Source organism: Chaetodon trifascialis, chromosome 19, assembly GCF_039877785.1.
Source record: "Chaetodon trifascialis isolate fChaTrf1 chromosome 19, fChaTrf1.hap1, whole genome shotgun sequence".
NCBI classification, from domain to species: Eukaryota; Metazoa; Chordata; class Actinopteri; order Chaetodontiformes; family Chaetodontidae; genus Chaetodon; species Chaetodon trifascialis.
Genome location: NC_092074.1, coordinates 9,365,081 through 9,392,303, shown reverse-complemented (window position 1 = coordinate 9,392,303; position 27,223 = coordinate 9,365,081). Strand labels below are relative to the sequence as shown.

Below are 27,223 nucleotides of genomic sequence, written 5' to 3'. Positions count from 1 at the left end.
GTGGCTTCATTTTGGACAGTGCAGAGCCTGTCAGAAGCTTTATGATGTGAAAGAAAGCATTCCTCACTGTCAGAGCTAATATTGAAAGCAACAACATTTCAGTCACACTTTCACCATGCATCCTCCGTCCATCAAGACTGAACCAGAGAAAATATTAATCAGCAGTTTTCAAAATGGAGACCGCTGTTGGTTCTTGCTGACTGGAAATCTGGGTATGAGCTATACTGCGCCATTATTTTCTTTTTCTATTTGTCGACTTTTCAACACAGAACGACAAGAGACAGTGAAAGTGTGACCACCAGCACCACTTCCAATCCAGTGATGGATACACAAAGGATGGATGTGCTTTGCTTGCTGACAGGCTCTCTCCCTCTACCCTTTCTCTGTGTGCTGTTAAGAGTATGTGTGTATTTTTAGAAGGTGCTATTCCAGGTAACATCCAGCGGCGCGGTAATAATTCCTTTGATTAGGACAACAGGTAAGAGGCTGGTAATGTCACCCCTACCTGCCAGAGCATTTAAAACGGTGTAAACAGTGGCAGCTCTACCATCATCACTCAACCAGAGACAGCTCTACAGGAGACCCACGCAGGGGTGCTGATTAAAAGGACAGCACTGTTAACACAGCCAAACACACACACTCCCACAGGCATCACAAGATGGGATATGGCAGGGGAAGTGACATTATCCATGTAACCTGGAATAGCCTAATCTAAAAATAACACGCAGACTATCTCTATATGTGCTATCTGAAAGTAAATAACTAATGACTGGAGTGTTGACAGCCACCATAATGACTGTTATAAACTAGTTCAGAGTGGGGGTGGGTTAAAAGCGTATGTCCCCGACGAAGTAAAGCCACCCGAGCCCCAGCGCGACACACAGCTCTCTGCTGGCTGCTTTGCTACCATGAGAAGCACCTGCCAGCATACGGAGATGATAACTCTCATATCGCCGCTCATGACAGCTATCTTGCTTCTCTATGCTGCTCTTCTGAGAGTGACGGGGACATCAGACAGCTCTCACCAACCCTGTGACTGGAGGAGCACTCTGAGAAAACCCCGCCCCCTGTTTATCATGCAGCTGTGTCCCATAGGGCGGCGGGGTCTCTGAGAGGGTTGAAGTGGGGTCACCAGATTGAAAAGTGCTGAAGCAGTGACTAAAAATAGGGAGGCTTATTCTAACAGCGTATCTTCATTTGAAAGCATGATTGTATCAGATGGAAATGTGGGCGAACAGGAGCACTAAAGAATGACTGCGTGGACAAAACTGGATGTGTCGTAGAATAGCACAGCTTAGGATGTCATCGCTGTGGAGGGAGTTTGAGTTAGACGAGAAGATTGATACCTCTCCCGTGTCTGTACGCTAAATACGAAGCTAACGTCAGCAGCCAGTTAGCATAACTTCGCACAAAGACTGGAAACAGGGCATCAGCAAGCCTGACTGTCCAAAACTCAGCTACCAGCACAACCAAAGATCCTAATCGACATGACAACTCTTCTGTTTGATCTGCACACAAACTTAAGTCAAGAAATGTCACGTAGTGGTCTTATGGTGGGTTGTCATCACTTCTATGATGTCTTTGTGCTAACTGGCCACTCTCGGCAAGAAAGCGATGACGCTGATTGCCCAAAATGTCAAACTATTCTTTTAAAATGTTCAACTTCTTCATAAGAGTGTCAGCGTTTTCACTGCCTGCTGTATTTCTGTGAGATTCTGTCCTCAGAAACCCTTCTGTGGTGGTTAGGGTTATCAGCTGGGTTTCCACACCAGTTTTGTTGTTTGTTTGCTTTGGTGAAATAAATAAATAAATAAATAAATACTGCGGGCCACTACTTTTGAACACATTGCATAATCTGCTGCTGCAGCTGGTCATATTATCTGCAGTGCACTCCTAACATTTATGAAAGGTCTTAAAACTATGAACCATTTAGCGATTTGGTTTCTGCCAAAGTTCACGAAAACACTGACTGGACGTTTTATAGCTGTTATTTTCATGATGATATTTCATTTTCTGTGTCATTTGTACTGTGAAATGTGTCAGAAATATTAGAATATGCTTTTAAATGCCTAGTATTTATAGCCTAAATACACTATAAGCAAGTGGCTCCACTAAGTATGTGATTTCTTTTTTTCATGTGAAGACACATTAAAAAAATTAGAAACCAACCAAAGGACCAGCACTGGCTTCAGCAGGATGAATAACTCGAAAATGCACGTCTTAGTGGAACGTGGGCGAAATTGAAATGGGAGGTAAAGACAAAAGGAGAGGCGCCCTGAGAGAAGCAGAGAGCGACGGTGGAGGAGAGAGAGGCAGTCAGACAAAGAGAGATGCACACGCACCAAAACATTTCACATACACTTTGACTCTTCAATTTTCTCTTTTCTCCGTGATGCTGTCAGGAGCCAGCTCCCCGAGGGCCAACGAGAGAGAGGCAGCCAGAGAGAGCGAAATCCAGGCAGGGAGAAAAGGTGAGAGGGAGAGTTTTTCTACTTAGTGACTCATAGAGGGAGCACAGAGAGAACATCACTCCTCTTCCCTTTGGGAATGATGGACGACCGTCTTTAACAAGGACAAAATTAGGTCTGGGTCTCTCTGCACACACACACACACACACACACACACACACACACACACACACACACACACACACACACACACACACACACACACACACACACACACACACACACACACACACACACACACACACACACACACACACACACACACACACACACACACACACACCGGGTGGGAGAGCACTTCTCCCCTTCAAGCAATGTGCTGGCTAATTAGCAGATTACATTAGCAGTGATGGAGTCAAGGGTCCAGGGCCACAGTGACAGGGGCATGTTCTTTACCACCAATGATAGGAAACCATTCAACCTGAGCTAATACTCACAGCTATTATACAGCATAATTTGTGCTGGTGTGACATGGAGCACTGTGTCTCTGCAGAAAGCTGCAAACTTGCAGCACTTCAGTGCTCCTTTAGCCCTTTTCAGACACGTCACGTGTGATATCTCTGTTGTTTGAAAGCCATTCCAGCTTTCGCAAATGATATTTGGCATCTGGTACACGAGAGGGAGCGCGGCCCTGCGAGAGAACAGCGGTGTGGTGGAAAACAAGGACACACAGAGACAGAGAGCCTGTTCTCTCGCAGGCTGATGTTTGTTTGTGACTCCCGTCTAATTCACATCAGCTCTCATTCTAATACCTAAGATTTTTATCAATCAAACCCAGCGTTGGTTACAATTTACGGTCAGCATTACATCTGGCAATTACCTCCCTATACAGCATACTAGCTTTAATTGTTAGTGGCAGAGTCTGCCATTCCCCTGATGGATTCAAACTGGCGACCTACACACAAGGGATTCGCAGGAAACGAGGCGTGCACGCAATCTATTTCATCGATATCAGCCTCCCTGTTGACTGTTCCATCGCCGTATCATGGCCATATTGAGTTACTGCTAATGCAAACTGAACATTTCCTACTGCCGCTGCTGAACATCAAAAGCGTTCAACTGGTGAAATATGGGGCAGCTTTTATTGTCTACTGAAGAATCACAGGAAATGAGATGTGTTTGTGACTGCAATTAGTGCCGACGGCGATAGTTCATCAAAAATGCTTCTACAACACAAGACAAGTGTCGTTTTCCGTATTTTTTCCATCAACGGATCACTTTTTAGTTTTTTTGAAGGAGTAATTGAAGAAGAACAATCACAGTGAGCAGGCGAGCTGCATACCTCCAACTCTTCACAGTACTGAGATCTGCTGCTGTGTGTGTGTAGTCATTTTTATCAAATGAGTTTGCACGGTAAATAGACACACCAGCTGCTCTTTGGTGGTATTTCTGACAAAGTGGCTGCTTAATTAGCGTTTGCTGCCCCCAAAATTCTGGGACCTGTGGCATTAGACCGCTTGCTGTTACCGCTATGACCACAGGAATCAACCAGCACTGAAATTCAAAGGACTACAACTGCGGCATGAGTCACAATTTCAGTGGGGATGGACGTTTTGATTGATGATTATGTGATTTTTACTGGGGTCTGTGTCAAAAAAGTGTCAAAAGCATGACAGCTTTTGCCATATGGATATTTTGTACTTGCCCGTATTACTTTGTTGAACTGTTCATACCTAATTACAACTTGTGTTTTGTATTTAGCGAGATATTCAGTCTTGAAGCAGGTGGCATTGAGGACAGTTTAGATACGGGTGTGATGTTTATTGTGGCCTTCCAAGAATTAAAGATTAAAAAATACATTTTGTCAGACTGCTCTGATCTGCGGTTTGACCTTGTAAGACTGCCTTGGCAGAGAAGTGCCTTCTTATTCAAAACTGACATATGAAATAACCCGTACATTTACATAATGAAGTGGACGATTTAAGGAATTTTGAATAAAAGGCCTTTGGTGAAAACCACTGCAGCAATTTCTTTCACTGTGTTGCACTACAATGAGACCAGTCATACAGTTTTTCCCTCTCATTGTTGATTCAAACTCTTGTATAACTTGTATAACTGATCCTTCAGCGGGGTAAACAAAACAATGGAGTCAATTTTTAGCCAAGTAAGATCAAGCTCTTTCTGAGAGACACAACAGGTATTCTGGTTGTTTTGTCATATGTTGTTTATCTGATGTTCTCTGTTGTGAGACCTGAGTCCCTCGTGGGGCATGCAGAGGCTGCGTGTTGAATCTGCTGGATTAAGGAAGTGCAGCCTGAAAAAAATGCTATTCTTCCTCATGCGGCGTCATTGTGTCATTTAGAGAAACAAAACGTCCCCCAGCGTTTGCCAAAGTAAGATTTACAGCACTCCTCTCATGATGTGCTTTGATTGTGACACTTTTCTAAACTTTACATTACTGCTACAGTTTGTTATGATAGCCATCTAATGGATTCACGTACTAAGCCGGGAGTTTTGTCTAAATGACATGTGAGAAGTGTTTGATGAAAAATGGCCGGAGACCTTTGACAAATGTCTGGCACTGGTCAGAAATCAGTGGGAGGGAACTGTTTGTAAGTTATGCTCTGTGTTTGTACTCTGATTTGTTTGTTTACCTCAGTTCTAGAGATCACAGAACTGTTTTTTTTTGTTGTTGTAAACTTCATAAAACTCCCCACACAAACACCATTAAAATCCCATTCGTCTTTTAAATACATAAAACAAACAAAGACATAAATTAGGCCAATATTAAATACTTAATGCTGTTCCACTTCGGGATATCTGCATAAAACCAGGCATTCCCCCACAGCCATTAGATTATGCAAGTCAATAATAAAATCGAGACAACTGTGCCGTGCTCTGTATTCTGCATTTCAACTTAGCTGAGCAGGATAAGTGATAAGCTCAGCTGCTAAATGTTACATAATTGCTTGGACTTGTTATCTCGTACAGTAGTGGGCTGATTAAAGACACTCTACTGGCACATGCTGCGCACACACACATGCATTTGTGCACACACACACAATCTCGCTCTCTGTCCTTTCCCAGACAGACAAGAGCAGCGCTGTAAAAAAAGAGGAAGAAGCAACATTCCTGCTGTTTATCTAGTCATCTGATCTGGCAAGCGAGTCATGTGTTGGAGCCGTGTTAGAGGCTCGGCATCATGCCTTAGGCTGATGTAGCCTAATGTATTCTGCTGTGCTTTCACTGTCTTATTCTTGCTCTGTGAAACTGCTCTTTACTCAAATGTGGAAAAGTCCCGTTCTGACTAAAATTAAAACCGTTGTCCTGGTAAACCACAAAATGTCGTATGACCTGATGACCAGGTTTGATTTGCTCTCTTTATGACACACAAAGAAGTAAATCAATACGCATACAGACAATAGACACTCAATCAATAGATAAGCGTTTCTAAAGGTTTCCTAATCCCCCACCCTCAAATCCTGTCAGTGTGACGAATGCACTAATTATTTTTGCTGACTTCAATGATCTTCGTCAGTGTGTTGTAAGGCCCTATTCTCTCTATTATTGGGCTGGCTGTGTAATAATAGCTATCCAGGAGAGGATGGTGCAAAATCAAGTTTTGCATTCTGGAGCGAAGGTCGACAGTTTAATTGGAAGTGCAAATTGCGTTCACATATATCCCCACAGTGGATTGAGCCATGGGTAAAGTGAATGTGCACACCGCGAGCGTGTGTGCATTTAAAAAGAGAAGGGGGGGTGGAAGAAACAAAGAGTGGGGGGGTGGTTAATAGCTCTCCTTTTCAGTTCCAATGTATTTTTAGAGCCACGCGTGTTGCCGAGCTACAATTATTATCACTGAAGTGCTGTTTTTACTCTTTGAAGCCTCTTTCACACAAACCAGGATGCTGCCGCTGCCTGCCACTGAATCAGCTAAGCTAACGCTGCCAATTTTTTGGAAGAAAGAGAAAGAGTAAATATTGACTTGATGACGGCAGCTCCCACCAGTTTCCGCTCGCCCTCTCTCTGCTGTTGGCTGAGAGTCTGAGGAGAATACCCCCGTCATTATATTCACCCCGCGGCCACACTTACCCTTGTAGTGAAGACACACGCTCTCATCATTGATCTCTCGCTTTCTTTAAGCGGCCAACACTGCGCTCGCATGTTAATCTACAGCATAGGTAGGGTGGAGGCCAGGTTTTGATCAGCTGTGTTGTCTGTATGTGGAGCTGAGACTGATGGTGTTGAGCGCAGGGAGCAGAGGGGGATGCTGAGCCTTTTCACAGTGTCACATGCCAGCAGAGCCGAGCATCCATGATGCTGAAGTGTTTCATCTAGTATCTTAAAAGGTTTTCTATGCAAGTGCTCAACCCTGAATGACCTCGTTAGTCATAAGTGATCCTACAGAGATTATGTTCTTGGACTAAACTAAACTTAACTACAGTCCTTGAAGACATGTTCTTGATAGCTGAATAATTCAGTCTGAATTGCACAAATTAAATTCAAAACATCTCCCTCCCTTCAACTTTTTACAGTCACAATTAGTCATTTTGGCAGACGCTTTGGACCAAAGCGACGTACATATGAATTCACACACTGATGGCACAGCATCGGGGGCAGTTTTGGGGTTCAGTATCCTGCCCAAGGATACTTTGGCACGTGGACTGTTGAGGCCAGGGATCGAACCACCGACCTCCTGATTGGCAGAGGAACACTCTACCTCCTGAGCCACAGCCACCCACTGCATTTTTAAATTTCAAAACAAGCTGTTCATTCAGACAAATATGATGCCGTTTATTTTTTAAAGATTTTAGAGGGGGCATTTTCTTTCTACCTCTGCGTTACATTTAAAGACGCAGCTCTTTCAAAAGCAACACCTCCTCTGTCTGGACGCAGCCTCCAGAGACTGTCACATCCATATTTTCAATGAATGTCAAGGTCTGAGAAAGCAGCTGAGGGTAGGACGGCGTTTCAGGGTGCTGGATCCACGCAAACACTTGCAACAGGAATTGATTTAGGCATGTTGACTCTGCTGCTGACATGGTTGCCAGTACAAGCGTTGCTGGTGCATGACTGCTGCTGCTGCTGCTGCTAATGGATGAGATGAGATGCTTCATCAGAAGCATCATTGAATTTAACATTGCATGAGTCTGATGTCCGAAAATTTATTACAAGAATGCTCTATTATATAAAAAAAACACTGTTAAGCATTGTTCTTGCTTAAACAAATTTTTATCAAACGTAATCCAACTGATATGGGTGACCTTAGCTGTGTGATGTTTTGTATGAACGTCATTTAATATTTCTAGTACTGGGACAAATAATATTGTCTTTTACAAATCCTAACAAGAGGGGATCTAAGGCCAGCTGATCAAAGGCTCAGACAGATGAGTGGTCTGGCAATGTGAAAAGTCACAAACACATCTGATATTCACTAACTGATGTGATCGCTGTGACGCCCCGAACTAAAAATAAATAGGCCTGCTGTGAGGAGAGAAAAACATTGTACTAAAAATATGTTAAGGGGGAATAACTTATGATATGTCCTACAACAAACTGAAGTTACAAGCATAACTACCACTGGATTTTCCTAAAAGAGCTGCTGAATTATCCATTTCTTCCTTCAGCATAGATCACTGCACCGTGCAGGGAATTTAAATAGTCATAGATACAAAATATAACCTAACCCTGCTCCAGTTATATCAAGGAAGAAGTCAGGAAATAACAGGGCTCTGACATTTCAAACAGTGGGATAATCTTACATACAGTACAGCATCTTCATGTATTTGGAGATGAAGCAGTGTGTGAAAAACACCGCATGCTTAAGCGCTTGCAGGGTACTTACAATGGAGCGAAAATATGCGAGGGATAATGAAAATGTAAACCTCGTTTATAAAAATAAAGCTTAAAGCCTCTGAAAATTAATCAGGCCCAGCCAACAGACAGCCGTCATGCTACACATCACATCATTAATACAGATTACATCATTAATATAGAACATATTATAGAGAGCAATTACCTCTCAGCCCCATTACAGTTTCTAGCTTGGCATGAGGGAGCACAAAGCAGCAGCAGCAGCAGCAGCAGCAGCAGCAGCAGCAGCAGCAGCAGCAGCAGCAGCAGCAGCCACGCAACCTGCTTATCAATGAGTGATGTCTGACTGTGGATCGGCAAACGCCGCACATCAGTCTTGGGTGAAAGATACGGTGAAAAATTAGGCCTCTTGCTTTCATCATTCAGCACAAATTCAATAAAACGTCAGTCGTTTCAAGCTTTCAGTGCAACACGTTTGCAATGTTGAACACTTCAAAGGGAAAAGCATCTGTATTCTCTAATGAGCCCCCTACGACAGAGCAGCAAGAAGGCAAAATAAGAGTCGGATGGAGATCTGTGCTAAATGTCAGATGGCGGGAAAATCCTTAGCATTCCTCATCATCTTGATGGCTGTTGTTTTTTGGTTTCCCTGTTGTTTTTTGTGCATCCAGAAACAGATTACACACTGTCAGATTACATAACTTGTCAGGTAGGCCTACAGGCAGGATGAGGCCATATGTTTCATACACATTATGCATACACTTAAATCAACTGACTTAATGCAGAGTGCGCTATCAATATGCAATCATGAACCGGGTGCTCTGGAAAGAAGAAACTAATATTAAAGAGGTTATACAGCATTCTGGGAACAGAACCTTTTCATCTATTGCTACGGGACTGTGTTAGCCAGCAGTGCTTTCAGAGAAAACCTGGGACTGAATAAAAATAACACAAGAAAAAAAGTCATGTGTAATGCAGCGGTGACCACTGGCAGTGAACAAACCCCAAACTCACCAGTTCAGCATCAATAATGTTCAGCAGGAGAAGCTCATGTCTTGGCCTGCAGAGACAAAAAAGGACATACAGTAAGAAGGGGAGAGAATTTCATAAATCACAGAGGCCTGAATCTGGACTTATTTGGCTGAGGTCTAAAACCCTGCTATACAGTAGGAAGGGCAGGAGATGAGACGAACCACACTAGAGAGGCGAGCAAATACCACATCTCGCTACCACGCTGCCAAGGAAAACATAAAGTAAATCACAGTATCGACAGCTTCACAACAGCCTTAGCTTGTCAGATTTTAACAATATAGGCAGACATGACGAGGGCTGTGATTCAACATGTTTTGGACACACTATCACAACACTGGGCCTGTCAGTTGGCGTGCCAGGCTGCTTGTCTGTTGGCCTATCAATCCATCTGGCTGTCTATCTGCACTTCCACATTCATAGATCTGTCGACGAGGCCTTAAAACATTCGGGAGGTTGACTGACAGCTTTGTCAAGGCTGCTGCGAGAGGAAACAGTGCTGTGATAAAAACCTGATAGCCCCGTGAAAACAAGGGGACGGAGCTAGAGACAGCCAAGCTAATCAAGACCAGACCCTCCTAATTATAAGAAGAAGCGGTGCAAAATAAATACAGAGAGGAAACGAGCGAGGGAGCACGCCAGCCTTCAAAAAAGAAAAACAAGCAATCGAGATGTACAGTAAACTGGCAGGCGGAGGGACGGATTCCAACTTCAGTCCCACGAGAGTAAACCTCTAACCTTCAAGCAATTCAATATGATGCTGGCAAGTACGCCACTGTGAAAATATACAAACAGAGAGAAAAGAGATTTTCTCACTTCATTGTCGTTTGGACCAAACCCTACAGCTACATTCGAGCTCACCACAGAAAGACGAGCAGTTCATAGCTTCATCGACAATCACATTCATAAAACCCTGAGACGGAAACAAATGCCGGGCCCAGCATGTGTGTGGCAGGACTTTGAGATTTACTCTCCTCCTTCTCCATTATGTGCTGTCTTTTCATCCAGGAATTGAAAGCTGGTTTTGTTGTTAGCCTCTCTGTGAGTCAAAGCGAAGGTATTGTTATTCTGTCTGGCCAAATGCGCAGAGATATTGAAAAAAAAAATACTGCAATGTACCTTCAATCCATCCCATTCTGAACAGTAAATTAAATCCCAGCCCCACTGTCTGCATTGCACAAAGTACACTTAGATGCTATACATTTCAATGTGGACACGCTCGGGAGATTTCACTCAGCTGAGAGCAAAAAGCAACCAGGTCTGCTGTGTATGTGGATAACACCAGTCAGACTGACAAGTTTGAAGAAAATTTCTTTCTTAAAGCAAAATTAGTCAGGCAAATTCTCAAAGGTGGGCCAGTCACTGCCCACAAAATCTACAATTATAGAACAAGTCCAACAAGACCAAAATGAAATTCAATTTGGGATGCAATAATGCTCGCTTTCTGTCTGCTTATGATGTCCCTCAAATCGTTAAAACTAATAATAGCAGATGATAATCACGATCACAGTGCGGTGTTTGCAAAAAATAATAGGGATTACCATTTAAGCCTTAATCATCCTGTTACCAAATAAACATAAATAATCAAATAATTCTCTCAAAGGCAGTGACCACTGAGTGCACCAAAGACAGAACACATACAATGTCACCTGGTCCAAAAAAGAAAACCATAAAACACCTGCACACCCTGAGTTAGCCTTTAAGCTTCTTAGTCCACCTCTATTCATCAAAATGCTCCACAGTGCAGGCTTAAGCCACAGGTAAGAGATTGTCATTGTGTGAGGGAGGGTAATGTTTGCCTCTGTAATCACCACTGAAACGTTTACGCGGCAATGTCAATAAGCCACTGCAGAATTTGTTTTTCTTTACATAATAGCTGCCATCTTTCAGGGGCAGCAGAGGACACACTTTTGGAAGGAGATGTGAGGGGGACAACCTTCGCCAATACACGATGGCACACTCTGCAGTCCCCGACCAAAATGCATGTCTAGATTAGATACAGTGTCCGAACAGCATTTAGCATACACTGTAATACACCTGCGCTGCACTGCACAAGAAGAAAACAGGGATCCTCTGCAAATATGGCTCATAATGTAGCAGTGGTGTGAGCAGGTGGAAAGGCTGCTGCAACAAGTTTGCTAAAATCTCCACCCATTCATCAATTAATTCTGAAGGATGCCGAGCCGAGCAAAAACCTCGAACAAAATAATGCATTATGGACTATCTGCCCCGCAAATAAGCCTACAGAGTGATCCACAGGTCGCTCCTGAACAAATAACAGTCTCTTCCTTGTGGGTGTGCGTGACGAAACAGGTTTTGATAATAGAAACCTGCTGTCTGACTATGTCAAAGCCAGCTACGCTATCTTTTTAATGGCATCAAAGAATGCCACTTCCTTCCCACACACACACACACACACACACACACACACACACACACACACACACACACACACATATATAGCATATAGTATATATATGTATGTATCTTCCCCTCAGTAAAAATGAATGAGAAGTTCCAGGCAGTAAAATGACATTGATTTAACCTAGAGTCAATGTCAAGGTACAATATCAACACTGAAATCTAATATTAATAATCTTTTTCACTCGTTCACTTGACGCAGCTGGACTGATTGCACTGAAACCCGGGAAAATATTTACGCAAATTTTGTTCAATTTAACACCAAAGTCTGATACTATTCTATCATATTACTGCTCATTGGTTAAACATTGATATGACATTGAAGACAGACTTAAACAGACATAAAATAAACACACAGTTTTCGAGAGAAACTCGTACTTTGTGGTCGCCCTGGCTGTGAATCAATGACACCTTGCCGTCTGGGATGAATGCATGGCAGCTGCACTTTCACTTAGCTGCCTGCCCGACTAGCAGCACCAGTCTTTGGATGCACCACCTCAACAGATTAAATTGAAATTATATGAAAATGATTTGACAGGTCAGTACGATGCAAATATTACAGCGGAGCAAACCGCCATGTACACAAATCTGTGTAAATAGAGGACATAAAACGCCAGGCTATGCCGGTTTGTCCGATGACTTTTATGGCCACTGTGCAGTTGTGCAGTGTGTCTGTCATCGGCCGGCTGGCTTATCTGTCCCGCTACAGCTAGCTGCACTGGCTAGCCTCCCAGCCTTTGAAAACACAAATAAGCCCTGCATTTCACCAAGTTTTCAAGCAGAGGCGGCTCTCTGTCGTGTCGCATTTACCTGGAGGTGAAGCCACCGCGCCGAGCAAAGCGACAGCAAATACGGTATTAAATTGCTAAAGGTCCATTTTAATGCGTCTGGCTAGCTAGCTAGCAAAGGCTACTGTCTCCAGCTGTGTGTGTGTGTGTGAGAGAGTGTGTGTGACAGACAGACAGAGTGAAGCAGTGGGAGGATGTGTGATGTCTGAATGATGCGAGCAGGATTTGGAGTGAGCCGCTGAAAGCTAGCGTGATGGAGTTTAAACGAAAGGTCCTGTCTCAACAGCATCCGTCCGACAGCTGACTAACACACTGAATGCTGGCACACATTTAAAGGGAGCAGTCGGCACAGCAACTCTCATTATTCCATCAGCAGCTATGAGAGACATTTCGGAAAGCTTTATGTTTGTTTCTTACGTGATATCGGTATCGGAGACGGCTCGGGACGGGTTAAATCCAACGGCGGAAAGAAATGATGCTTTGCGGAGTCGGGGTCGGGGTTTTCTCTCTGTGTCTCTGCCTGTCTGTGTCTTCCAGCTGCTGCCGCTCTGCCCCGTCTCCCTCCGCCTGTCTGCTCTGTCTCACCGCTGCCGGAGTGTCCCGGTGCTCTTGTACCACTCGCCCTCCAGTGGAGAATGAGCGGCCCTGATGCGCTTTGATTAGGAACCCCTCTTCGGCTAGGCAGCGCGCGCCCGCCCACCAAACGTGCCTGCGCGTGCCTGAGTGTGCGCGAGCGCGTTTGTGTGTGTACAAGAGTGTGCGCAAACGAGTGAATGAGTGCGCCTTGGGTTGACAGAGTGAGTCATCCAGCAGAACCAGATCCAGCTCCTCCCTGCTTTGCTAACAGCTGACTGCTGTAGCCGCCATGCGTTGATGAAGACAAACACTGCCCCCCTCCCTCGGTAAAGTTATTGTAAGGCTGCTTTGTTTTTCCTACAGAGGCTTCTGTGAGTGTGTCTGACTCACAGACAGGCAGTAGTGAGTTCATTGCACTTTATTTTATTTCTATCAATGGAATCACTTCATGTAGTATTAGTCAGTCAATAATAATTATTTATCTTTTTATGCACACATGAACATTTTCCTTTGCCATGTAACTTGCCCTCTGATGGATTTTGCTGTAAATCACCAACAGGTGGTCTTTGAGGCAATATAGGTACATGAAATGCATCATCTTCTGTGGAAAATGTTGACGCATTTTTCTTTAAAGGGCTTTTCCAGCAATTTAGTGTCACTGCTCAATAAAGTCAGGGGACTTAATAGACAAGCAAAAGACAGATTTAAATGAAATAGATGCAGCAGAAGCCACAATTATACAAGCCAAGATTATATAAGCCAAGATCATCAGAATGGACCAAGCTCCAAAACACTGGATCCTACAATTCCCACAATGCAAATCAATAGTATGTATGCGTCATTAGACCCTCCTTGTTAGGTCAAAGCCCAGGCATTTCAAACTCAATGCTCCTGATTTGCAACACAGGCTTTGAGTAAAATAGCCCTAATGACATCATCAGGGCAAAATAAGATGACGTCCTCAGCAGCAGAGGGTCTCTTTAAATGTCAATCACTGCATGATGAATTTATTGTACCCAATTCCTGTGCCACAGAATGTGAAAGTAGACTTAACCTAACATCAGAAGGAAAATCCCCCTCATACTGTGCATGCTCTTGCATTTTTGTGACAATGACGACTGAATTGTCTAAAACAGATGTGGTGCCTTTCCTCATCCCTCGAAAGGGGACATTTTAGGTCATGGTCTTAATGTCAGAATTAAAATCAGAATGGGATTCAGAATAGATTATGAAGGTAAGGTTGATTGTTGGCATTCCTTTAGTGTTAAGTCTTGGGTTTAGGATTAAGACTGGATTAGGTTTACATTAGGTTTAGATTGGGATATTTAAGGCAAAGTGGAAAGGGCAAGGATTAGATTTAAGGCCAAGGACTGAATGTGGTGAGTGAGGATCCTTTAAAGTAGTACTCCAGCATGTCTGCTCATGCATTTATGTGTCTATCTGTGTGTGTGTGTGTGTGTGTGTGTGTGTGTGTGTGTGTGTGTGTGTGTGTGTGTGTGTGTGTGTGTGTGTGTGTGTGTGTGTGTGTGTGTGTGTGTGTGTCTGCTGACTGTACCTTCCAAGCAGCACCCTGTGGTCCTCTCCTCTTCTGCTGTCCTGGTGTGCCTCATTAAAGCCCAGTTACAGGACACCTCCTCCTCCTCCTCATACCCGCAGCAGATGGACAGACGCAGGGTGATAATATTCCTGGGAGTTTGGAAGGGCGTCACTGTTTATATAACCCAGAGAATCTTATTAAAAAGCCGCCCTCCTTCCGTCCTGAACTCGGGGTTAATTAGCTCACTTCCTAGTTGCCAGTATGCATGGAGGCCTCTGAATGGTCACAGTGGTTGTTATGGGCGGCCAGGCTTGTCTTATCTCCTGTTGCCTGTTGGGATTCTGCTGAAGAGCTGAGACTGAGAAGGACACAGTGTTTATGTAGTCTGGAAAACACACACACACACACGCACAGACACCAGCAGCACTCACTACACACAGCTGAAAAATCACACTCTAAAGCACATGGACGCAAGCTGCGAGGACACACGCACGCATGCCTGCAAGGACATAGTATGCTTTAACACGGAAAACAACAGGTTCATGCCAGCAACACTCACACAATGAGTAACAGGCTTTGTTTGAAAATGTGTTGAAGATTAAAAACTTGTTATCACTGGTCATGCTCAAAGCAAAACAGTTACAGCAGGCACACTCAGTGAACACCGTAATATCTTGTGTATCTGTAATTAGGTGATTCATTTGCCTTTTTAAACACAGGATGTATAACATGCCCACAAGCATGAGTGGTCTTGCACTGCCAGACAAAAGTCCACACCATGCCGGTGCACAGTGACCAACATCAAAGCAAATTCACATGAAACAAAAGTGTTGTCCTTCGGCATAAATTCAAACAACTCGGTATGATTTCAGCGCCTTTCAGTCAAGTGGTGACCAATGATTCAGTCACAGAAATGCTCAAATCGATGTTCCTCTTAGGGTTATTTCACAGATACTGTTACCTAGGAGATGACAGGAAGTAGGTCATCAAGGCTTTGCTCCGCTTCCCCCTTCCCCTGATTGTGACATACATACAGTATACACTCACCTACATGCATACAGTACATACACGCCCAGTCGCCCCACAGATGTTGCCAACTACACTCCCGACTGCTCGGGTTTGGATCGCTTTCATTTCACATCTTCTCTATTGTTCTCCTTTTCTGTTTCTCCACCATCATTATCCAGCCTTTGCTATGTTACAAAGACTGTGGGCCAACACTGAAATCTCTATTTCAAGTAAAATAATAAAACATGACAAGACAATGACGGGTGACACATTTAAAGGCTAACAAAATGCAAACACAACCTGCAATTAAGGACTGGATAAAAAAAAAAAAAAGACAAAATATCTACTGAGGAACTGTTTAATAACTGAACACAAGAGGGTGATGGAAAAGTTAAGAAAATAAAGACCATAACGTGATGCATGAACAACAGTAATTATCAAATTGATCACATACGCAGATACAAAAGTTTATGACGTAAAAATAAAAATAAACACAAAAACACCACAAACACAATTGCAGGTCGACCAATGACAAATCAAAAGACACACAACTCCACTCCAGCAGAGTACAATAATAGCCACATTTATTTTAATTACAGGCAAATTTCCCTTTACACTAAATTTTTTGAATCAACTTCATGTTTTATCCTTTATGTCATACATACATTTACATTTCCAGAGTGCATACACGTAAGTTGATGAGAAGGAGGGGGGGTTTGTTAAATAAAGTGGTTCAAGACAAAAAAGAAGGATGCCTCGCATTTCTTATGAGACACATGTCAAATACTGCTCATCACAAGCATTACTCAGTAGTGGTACTGTACTTAAAAGTGCACACGGTCTATTCAATATCAGACAGCTTCATACAATATAATATAATGGCAATTTAAACAATGATGCATTTCACACATTCAACATCAAACAAGGCAAACCTATTCAAAGGCACAGGACTCTCACATCAATATCGGCTGTTTTAAAAAGTAGTTTGTACTTACATGTCACGTAATCCTTCACTTTCAACTTTTTTTTTCAGCTGAAGCATGATTTGATATAATGACACTGGCACTGAACAGAGAGGAAGTCAAAAACACTTCCCTACGGTTACTGAATGGGCGCAGCTTCTTAGTTAAGGAGGAAATAGCCCAGTTACTCATTAGAACGTGTTAACGCTGGTGTTTGACAGAGATAAAATGAGCGTTCAGGGTCTGATTACACATAACTGAACTATTCCCTCACCTCAAACTACAGCTACTAAATGTGGGTGAATATTGAGAATAAAGCCAGTGGGTGACATATTTCCTGTGGTCCTGGGCATCTGCTGTGTGTACTGAGGTACTGCACACACACTCCCTGTAGATCCACAATGAACCACTTAAGGTAGGTCATTCTGTAAAACTACAGCAGGATCCTCTTCGACTGTGGTTTGACTGTTTTAGTTTCACGGGATAAAGGTCAAGAAAACAGTGTCCAACCTGTTAACCTGAGCCAGCTACGGTTGGATCTAAGAAAAGGGTGTGCTGTCACTTATTTCAGTCCTGTTCATCTCATTGATGTATCAAGCCACACTGCGTCCGCACTGGTTTTGCAGGTTAAGTTCAACTGTTTCCGAGAAAATAGATTTACATTTAATAAACATCTCTGCTACAGAGCTACTGTAACATTTACAATTGTTCAAATACATGCAGGTACTGTACAACATACCCTCCCTTCACTTGCTCTCTCTCCACAAACAGCGCAAACTTGTTAAAAACTAGCCAAACAAACAAAAAAGAATGACAGAGCACTGCCTAATATGACCATGCCAAATATCATACAAACCAAGTTATGGTTAAAAAAAAAGATGGGTTTTAAAACAAAGTAGCAGCAACACATAGGCTTAGTTCTTTGAGAACAAAATCGAGAACCAGCAAGCCACCAGTGCCTCTGGGTTAAAGTAAAAGAGTTACATTGTTACGCAGTGAGCCTTCAGTGCAAATATGTAAGAGTGAATCTAAATCTTATAAAGATGGAAGCTTTAAAGGCTGAATATGCAGTGGTTTCTTTACAGTACAAGCTGACGCCACTTAAATGACAACGTCCACCATAAGTGAATTTAAAACCTTGGCACCACACACCTCACTGACCACCACAACTGTCAATATCATGACAATAAAAAATAATAAAAAGGAACTACTCTCTGTGTGCAATAGTTCAAGTAAGTTATTTCCTGCTAATAGTTAGTGCTTCATAACGCATCCTGTGGCCGTACCGAAAGAGACAACAACATAAAGGGAACATATAAATACACAAAAAGTTACTATTTACATGAAACGGTTTTCCAGACAAGATGGCACTCTACGCAGAGAGGACCTCTACTCACCACTTCAGGCTCAGATTTGATCTAATCCTCCCATTGGTTAAAATTAGGACCAAAGTTGGGGCAGTCTCATCCTAGATCTGTGGTCACAAACACATCCACCAATCAGTGTCCCAGTGTGAAGCAACGCGCCGCAGGGGAACTCTAAAGGGGCGTGTCGTAGACTCGTTCCGACGAGCCCTCCTCCATGTCGTCCTCTGACTGCGACGCCTTGTGGTTGAGCTTCTCTGCTGTTGAGGAGGCAACAAGGTTTCCATGGACCCCGTCGTCGCTAAGCTTGGCCTTGCTGCTGTCCTGAACAAACTCTTGGATCTCCACGGGTAGCCGCCGAAACTTGTCCTGGTACTCCTGGTCAAGATCGCTCTGTAGCTGTGGAGGAAGTACACACATTGTCAGAATAAAGTAAACAGGGTCTGCCAATTTAACAAAGTGGACGGTTTGACAGATGTAACAACCAGCCATGGAAAACACTCAGTGGCAGCTACATGTAAAGGACCTGTTGAGTCCAGGAACATCAGCGACAGTAGGTATTTTCATCGCATCGTGCTGTGCTGGCATGAAGGAAAATAGCTGCATGGAATTCAAAAAAGCAGTGCAACCAGTTTAAAATGAATTGTTTGTGTTTACATTCAGTCATAACATGAATGGAGCCAATCCCATCTGAGGGGTGAGAGGCAGGTTGCAGTCGCCAGTTTACCATCGGGCAAACAACCATTCATGTGGGAAATTTAGAGTCAGCTATTAACCTGCATTTCTTTGGACTGTGGGAGCACCCAGAGGAAACCCACACAGACACGGGGAGGACACGTAAACGCCACACAGAAAGGTCCAGGTCAGCCGGCTGGTTCAAACCCAGAACCTTCTTGCTGTGAGGCAACAGTGCTAACCAGCAGCACCGTGCTGCTTCAGTACTGTATTGTATATACTGTATACTGTACCCAAGGTTTGAAACAAAACCTACGCTCCCCCTTCAGCGTGACAATGCAGGAATTGTGAATCCACAGAGACAACATTCATTTTGCATTCATTTTGAGTCCTTTCTGGTCACCAAACTATCCATCCATCCATTTTCTATATTCCATTGACAGCTGGAGCCTATCCCAGCTGTCAATGGGCGAGAGGCAGGGTACACCCTGGACCGGTCGCCAGTCGATCGCAGGGCAACACACAAGACAGACCACCATTCACGCTCACACTCACACCTAAGGACGATTTTAGAGTCACCAATTAACCTAATGAGCATGTTTTTGTCCAGAAGCCGGAGTACCCAGAGAGAACCCATGCATGCACGGGAGGAACATGCCTGACCCGGGAATCAAACCGGCAACCGGCACGCACACTTCCTGCTGCCCCACCGTGCAGCCCTCGCCACCAAACCAATGTTAGTCCAATACTGACATCTCAGTCTGGAGATGCTTAGAGCTGTGAGGGTGACAGCTCGTGTGGTTATTGTATAAAACCAAAAGAACAAAGCTGAAAGATGCTAAAATGCTCCAGAAGGCTGAGGTAAACTGTGCTTGTCATTATGAGCAACCCTTTTCACGTTACACACACTCACATGAGCCATTGTTAATATAAAAATATTGATTACAGCAGCTTTAAAGATTTCCACCAAACACTGCGCACTCTGATTTGCATGCGTGCCCCCCCCACAACTGTTATTTGAAGATTATGTTCATAGGAATTCTGCTTTATTCCATGACTTACACAGACTGGTCTACCTCTGCCTGCTGAGGTGCTTCACACTCCCTCCCCTCACTGTGATACAGAAAGGAGAAGCTGTTTTCTCCCAGGCATTGATGCCCCCAATGATTACAGATGACAAGATTGTATTCATTTCATTGTGAGCCAATAATTGCTGTAATGCTGATTTCTCTGTTTAACTACCCGACTGGCTCCCACGGGAGAGCAGTAATTAAAAGAAAAGCAGCTAAGATGAATGGTGTCAGAGTCTCACAGCTCAACACAGACACGTCAGCATTATGAGAGGTCGAAAATACCTGAGAGTTCTGAGAGGCTTTACCCGGGATCGATACTTTGTCTGGGAGGCCTTTGCTAATCAAATGAGGGCCCGCTTCAGACACACACCCAGCTTCTAACTCAAAAGTGACCAAAAGAAAAATCATAATTATGGACTCCCTCAGGGCAAAAGCGAAGGTCGGCAGTATTTGTGCGACACATCAGCAAAAAGTTTGAGATGAATGAGCTACTTTACACAAAGCTGAATTCACCTGGAAGAATGAACGTACATCTAGCCTCCAATTAACACAGCGGCCGCGAACATCATAGCTGGCAGAGAGGAGAAATATTCACAAGCACATTCAAGCAAGAGTGAGAGGAGAGGAGCAGAGATAGAATGAAGGTCAAGGACAGCCATCCTGTTCTCTTTGACTTTCCAACATTCTGCCCTCGCCACTTCAGTTTATAAGATGGCACATCCATTTCATTTGAGAGCACTGCATAGCAACACGAGGAAAGCAGAATGTTAAAAATACTTGAGTTCATTGCCGTTTAATGCAATTATATATAGCAAATTTGACTGATGTTAGATCATGTATGAGCATAGACTGAGTATCAAACCTCAGGAGCTTATGAGCACTGACCGAAATGTGTCAAATGTGTCTGGTTACAAAATACCAAAAACTGTCCAGTATCAAAATTTGCCATTTGCTGAGACTCTGAGGCTTGCTTACTTATTATTTGACCACATACTTTTTGTAAGACTATATTTTACTGTAGCACACTGTTGAATTACATAGTTTACTTTACTGTACTATTACATTTTCTCTGTGTTGTTTAATTTCTGTATAAATCATAAAATTAAGTATATTTTGAAAGTGAAAGTGTGTGCACTAACAGCTGAAAATGCAAAACTGGAGTGAAGTGCTGACTCAATCAGCCAGATAACAGTAATAGCTACTTTAATTGATGCTGTCTGTCTTTGTGCAGAATGAAGGAGCTCTTGACTTGTCATAATGCTTTGCGTGGTACAGCAGAGCCCCCGCTGAGCACAGCATCGTAAGGTCACCTTCTCTGCAACACGCCTCTCTCTCTCTCTTTCCTGCTTTCTTTCTTTTTCACTCTCTCTGTGGGTCTCACAGAGCGGACATCCAGCACATCATAACCAGATGGCAAAAGATGCACCAAGGCTCTCAGCCTCCCTCTCCCCGCTCTGCACTGCGCATGACCTACTTAGGGGTGGGACCGTCTGCACGCCATGTGTGTGTATGTGCCTGCCCTTACCCCTGATTAAAGCTGCCATCCTTCTCCCATCTGATAACACGCTGACACATGTGAAGGAGGTGGGGGGGGGGGGGGGGGGGGGGGGGGGGGGTGAGGGGCACCATGCAGTTTCTCAGAAAGTCTTGTGCATGTGTGTGTCTGCATGCATGTACAGCATGTGTGTGTCCTCTGCATGCAATCAACAGCTCAGGAGTGAACACCAACGGCTGTCTGTGAGAGCTGAGCAATGACGACAGCACTTTGTTTTCAATGCGAGGACAGGTTGATTTAGAAAAAAAAACCAAGGGATGATGGAATGATGGATCTTCTGCTCTAATCTCTTCACTGCCAAACTGATAAGATTGGCACTGAGGAGATTAGAGTACAGGAAATAGAGTGAAGGCATCAGTGAAAGTTGCTGCTCGGGCTTCCTGGACCTGGTGGGGCTAAGTTTGGGTCAACTTTCGCAATCCACTGTACTGAATTCTGATTCGGGACATGAAAAGCATCAAAACTGAGCTGTAATGAGGTCAGCTGTGATGCTTTAAAACTAAACCAGCTCTGGCTGAGAACACAAGACACACACAACAAAAACAAAGTTAGAAAATGTACATTTGCCTGTTTATTCTGTCTGCGCTTATGCTTTGAGTACTATGCTGCATGCTTACAGTATATATACATGTGTATGTATGTGTGCGTGTGTGTGTGTGTGTGTGTGTGTGTGTGTGTGTGTGTGTGTACGGTCCAGTTCCTGTGTGAACACCAACCGGCAGCAGCTATCCAGCCGTCTTTTAAATCTGTCTCTCATCTCTGAAGACCTGTCAACAAACCACACACGCCCACAGACACGCGCACGCACAGTTGCACACACACACATGCGTGCGTGCGTGCATACTCACACATTTCTGTCTTTCTTAAAATACAGCACTCAGTGACCTTCTTCACCAGCTGTCCTCGTTTTGAGAAGCTATCAAGGGAAGCAGAGAAGGCCTCCGAAGAGCCAAATTAATTCTTTGCTTTGAGCTGTGACATAACGCCCACTGCAGCACCACAAAAAAGCCTTCAATCGGCAACACGACGCTCCGCATCTACAGTATGTGGCTATGTGAACTGTGCCTCGTCATACAGTCAAAATAAGGGGGTCAAAGGGAAAGATGTGCTTTTCTGCAAGCTAGCTGCCGCTCCTATTCAAACCACTTTCAATGAAAACGAACACTTTCCGAGAAATGGATCAAAACCAGCAAAGCAGAGCCAAAGACTGTGTGATGTGTATGGGTGCGTGTGTCATGACCTTGAGACATGCTGCATATCTAAACACGGCCCAATTAGGCTAAACCAAAGAATCACATGTCCAAGAGATGTGACAGGGTCACCACCCTGCCAGCAATACAGGCTTTCTGAAGAAAAGCGAGCCTAGCTGCACAATGCATGGAAATTGTATGTGTGTGTGTGTCTGTGGGAAAGAGAGAAAGAGAGCAGCAAGGACAGAGAGTGCCATTCCTTCATTTACATTCTTTCCACTGCATCGGTCATAAGTATGAAAATGAACTGCGGCAGCCCAATGCAGGAGAATGAACAACACAGTAATGAAAGGGAGACAGAAACAGCCATTACTCTGAACAGGCTGCATGCTCCTTTTCCATCTTCTGCCCTGTGTGTGTATGCGTGAGTACATGTATGTGTGTGTCAGTGCCCTTTCCTGACTCTTCTGAAATAATTCACCCGTTGCTTTGCGGGAGTTTTTCTTAAATTCTTCTCCTCAGGTCCAGGAATTGAAGAAAAAACACTCCTGCATATTTGCACCATGCATGTAGAGTAGCGAGTGATTCCCCTAAAAGGATTGGTTCAAACGGGAAGGTTAGCTGTGAAATGTGCTCGGTGGTGTCTTGATGTTTTTAATTCAGATGTGGAAGCTAACTAAAAGATGTTGTAAGTCATTGTGACAAACAAGACTGGTTGGCTGCTTTTAGAGTCAGTTTTACCATTTTTGTTAAATCCTGCATAAATTGATTTTTTGGCCACCGGGGGCAGCACAACAAGCATAAACAAAATTTACAGTATCATGACCTTATCAATCAATCAAACTTTATTTATAAAGCACCTTATAAATAAATCTTCACAAGACTCTGACAAAATGTAGGATGAAAAAGGTTGATAATAAAACAAGCTAAAACAATAAAACCATAAAATCATAAAACACTACATAAAAGTCAGATTAAATCGATGAGCTTGTAGTTCACGTGTAAAGGTAATATTTTCAGTTCTGCTTTGTGGAACAGCAAAAAGAGAAGAACCGGAGGATGTACAGGACTTCCTGGTTCATAAACCAAAACCATTTCTGAACGGTGGTCTGGTGCAAGGTCATCAGTCAGACTGGCAAACAGCTGCCTATTTACTGTATACATCCAGCATACACAGAATGACATTAGCATTCATTTGGAGACATGTTTGTGGCAAGCATATTGATATTCACTCTCCTTTTAGCTCTGTTTTGGTTTCCACCACTTCCAGGACAAAATATCTGGCTCTTTAGCTGCTAAATGCTCCGCTATGTTCAGCAGCTGGTTGCTAACCTTGTTTGTCTGCTGCATGGTGCTGGGCACGTAGTGTACAGCGGGTTTAAAAGCACTTTTGCACTAAAAAGAGCTGCCCGCTGCTGCTGGAAGCAAGGTCGATGAGAGCTGTGAGAGTTAACCCAAACAGTAAAAAAAAAAAAAAGGATGAGCTGAAAGATGCTCCGTAGAGCTGAGGGGAACTGTGGAGTTGGGTGATAATTCTCCGTTTGTCACCATGAATGGTTGCTTTGGATCCACTGTTAAAATTTTTTTGTAAAACGCTACATACAAGCTGACTCCAGTATCTCCAACTAACTTCACAATGCAGGTCAAACTGTGCTTACCGAGCTACCACACCTCACTTTCGTGCATTCGTTTGCACATCTACACCTTCGCTATTCCCACCTCTTATGAAAGGTGGCTCACGCTGAAGCCTGAAAACTCCAAACCACACTGCAGAGAAGACACTTTCCAGCAGGAGCTCAGCAGCGAACGTTCCTTAGACAGAGCATAACCCTGGAGAGCTTCATTAGCACACGTGGGCATACATAATGAACACTCGTGCACTGATCTAAAATAGCAGCTAGCATAACAGAGCAGAAGAGTAACCAAGCGTGCGACGTGCACGCGCACTCACACACACACAATGGATTTTACTTCACTGTCTCTGGTTTGCACTCAGTGTTCCCTGTGGGTATTGTGTGTGTGTGCATGTGTGTGTGTGTGTGTGTGTGTGTGTGTGTGTGTGTGAGCGCATAAGTGCATTATTGATGCAAACATGCAGGCAGGGATGATGCAGATCAAAGCCTGTGGTGAACAGGAACATAGTGGCCACCTCTACATCACGCGCAGAGAGGGGGGAGACACAAAAAGAGAGGAAGAGAGAGGGCGGCCACAATCTTCCTCTTCAACTCCACACCTCCGTGCCTCCTCCAACCTGTTCGCTTCCCCTCCTCTTCATCCCTCCCTCCCTGCCGCTTTCCTCCACCTCCAGCAACCGTCCCTATGATTGCGTCATGAGGACTCAGTTCCAAATTAACAGATTGCAGAGAGTCATGAAGGGTAGAAGAGGATATGAGAGATGGGGAGGGGGAGAGTGGGGGACCCAAGTTTCCATGACGACCGCACAGGACTCCTGCCTGTGGAACGAACAAGAGTGTGTGTGCTCGTAGATGTGTGGTTCAGTGTGTTGGTTCAAGGCTTGCACAGTGGGGAGACACCATCACATTTTTTTCTTTTTCCATTTAAGCAAGAAAGAATCAGCATGTCTCCTACGAAAGTACGCGCATTCACACCACTCACACACACGCCAACGCACACTGTTGTGAAACATATTGCCTTATCACTCTTTCATACTCTCTTTCACAGCCAAAAAAGGTGTGTGTGAAGGGATGACTAGTACAGAGGAATTACAAGACGGCCTGGTAAGCCTTCAGTCCATCCAATCTTCAAAGAGGCTGCAATGGAGTCCATATGGTCTGATAGAACGTCCATATGATCTGTCCTTTTCGGACATCTGACCACATTCAAACAGGTTGGATAGAAAAAGCTTAAAGCCGCACCATAGCAGGTCCTAGCAGACAAAGAAAATGTCTTTGTAAGACTGGTTTCAACAGCTCCAACTCTAAAATGTGAGGTGAAAAAGCAAATACTAGTTCTAACACACATTTCAAAAGAGCAGCACAAGTGGGTCTTTAACTGGCTTTGACAATTGATAAAAAGATCGTCACTATCAATGCGAGGTGTGAATAATTAAAGGTGGACATATGGCGAGGTGAACTTGGGCAGGTGGCAGGTAAAGAGAAGAGGCATGCCAGGATATAGGGTCTTGAGGTGTGCATTCGCCGTGGTGCTGGTGCACTGCTGACTCCTGGAGGGCGTTTTGATTGGATCATTAACAGGACAGTGACACCTGAGCGCACATGCTGGGAGTGACGACAAACCTCGCCGTGTCTCTCTCTTTCCCTCACCCGTTTTATTCAATTCAGTACGTGATCCTTAGACTATCACAGGCTGGGACCTCAGGATCTTATTATTCATGATGCTGAAGTCAGAGCTTGAAGCGACACATCTCTCACATTCAGCTTCAAACAGCTTGGATGATACCTATTAAAGCTTGTACGAAGCAGCTGTTAGTTCACATAGCAGAAATACTGCAGTTAGTTTTTAGGTTTATGTATCACATGCATGTGTGTACACACACACATACACACACAGCTACCGTTGCAGCGGGCTGCTCAGCTCTCGGGGTCTTCACCAGGGATAGTTATAGCTGTCCATTAGTGGCTGCTCTGAGCCCATAGGAGAAACTGGGTCAGAACTGCATGAGAGAGAAAGTGTGTTGTATCTCCCTCCCTGTAATTCATAAAGGCTATCACACACACACACACACACACACACACACACACACACACACACACACACACACACACACACACACACACACACACACACACACACACACACACACACACACCAAACATAGAGACACACACAACAAAAGTATTTTTACATGAGCCCTGCCCTGGTTATCTATGCCCTCATCCATTATCCCCCATTGGAGCCCCTGTCTTACCGCCCTTCTGCTTTCTATGTTTCTGTTTCCGTTGTTGTTTGCATCCACCCAAAAGCTAACCAGTAAAGGGTCTTCCTGTGAGCTAATCAACAATGCCTCCCTTTGCCTCAAATATAGTTTAGGCGAGTCTGAACCATGCTGAATGGACACCATTCACAAAGAGCATTAATTGGGAGAGCCAAGTGCTTTACAATGCTTCATATTCATCACACTCACACAGATGGTATCAGAGCTGCAATGCAAGGCCCACAATGTGCTCATAGGGACCCGCTTTGGGTTCAGTGTTTTGCTCTAGGACATTTCCACATGCTGTTAGGCAGAGCTGGAAAATAGATGTAGCACAGCTGTATGTGATCAACATTTAAATGCTGTTGGGGGCCACTGTGCAAAGCATGTACTGACTCAATATAGATGAGGCTATATTGACTGAACTGGCTGGGACGTGTTACGACTCATACTGTACTGATGATCAAATACTACTGGTTATGATACTGATGAACTTAACAGTGTTGGTAGCAGCTCAGTAGTTGTACAGTACACCTTGACTATCTAAGTCTTTTCAGGTGCTTTTAAAAGAAAGGAGCATTGAGGGTAGAGTACCTAACAGTGTTAAAGAGAGTGCAAAAGAAGTGAAACGTGAAATCAGGGCAGCCAAAACCTGCTACAATGAACAAACTATGACAGAGGCTGGCAGGGGTACTCATAGCTTTTTTACAGCGTGAAGACTTTGACAAAAACACACAATCTCAGAGATTATCCAGCCTGCTTCCCTTTTTTTTTCCTTCACAGGATTTCACATTAGTACCATTTAACCACATAATCTCAGACAGAAATGCATCCTTAACTCTGGTTGTTATTCTGGCAGCGTGGGTAGCGTCCTGCATGTTTTAACCAACGTAACTGTGGGCATTCTCTGATGTCTGTCTCCAGAGCC

General features: G+C 43.9%; 2 protein-coding genes across 4 annotated transcripts in view; both read right to left on the bottom strand.

The window, feature by feature from the left end:
- LOC139347467 (1-phosphatidylinositol 4,5-bisphosphate phosphodiesterase beta-4-like) overlaps positions 1–13,341 on the bottom strand; it is a 64,765-nt gene extending 51,424 nt beyond the window's left edge. The window contains exons 1-2 of one of the 2 annotated variants that reach the window (XM_070987109.1): positions 12,878–13,341; positions 9,237–9,282 (exon numbers count right to left, since the gene is read on the bottom strand). The gene's annotated coding sequence lies outside the window, so the exon portion shown is untranslated. The remainder of the gene's footprint in view (positions 1–9,236; positions 9,283–12,877) is intronic. The other variant, XM_070987108.1, reaches the window with a different exon arrangement.
- Positions 13,342–16,148: 2,807 nt separating this feature from the next.
- Positions 16,149–27,223, bottom strand: part of plcb1l (phospholipase C beta 1-like) — a 103,495-nt gene continuing 92,420 nt past the window's right edge. For both annotated transcript variants that reach the window (XR_011603344.1, XM_070987296.1), the window contains exon 33: positions 16,149–18,306. Coding sequence is in view for 1 of the 2 variants with exons in the window: in XM_070987296.1 (XP_070843397.1) it covers positions 18,082–18,306 (225 nt within the window). In the remaining variant the exon portion in view is untranslated. The remainder of the gene's footprint in view (positions 18,307–27,223) is intronic.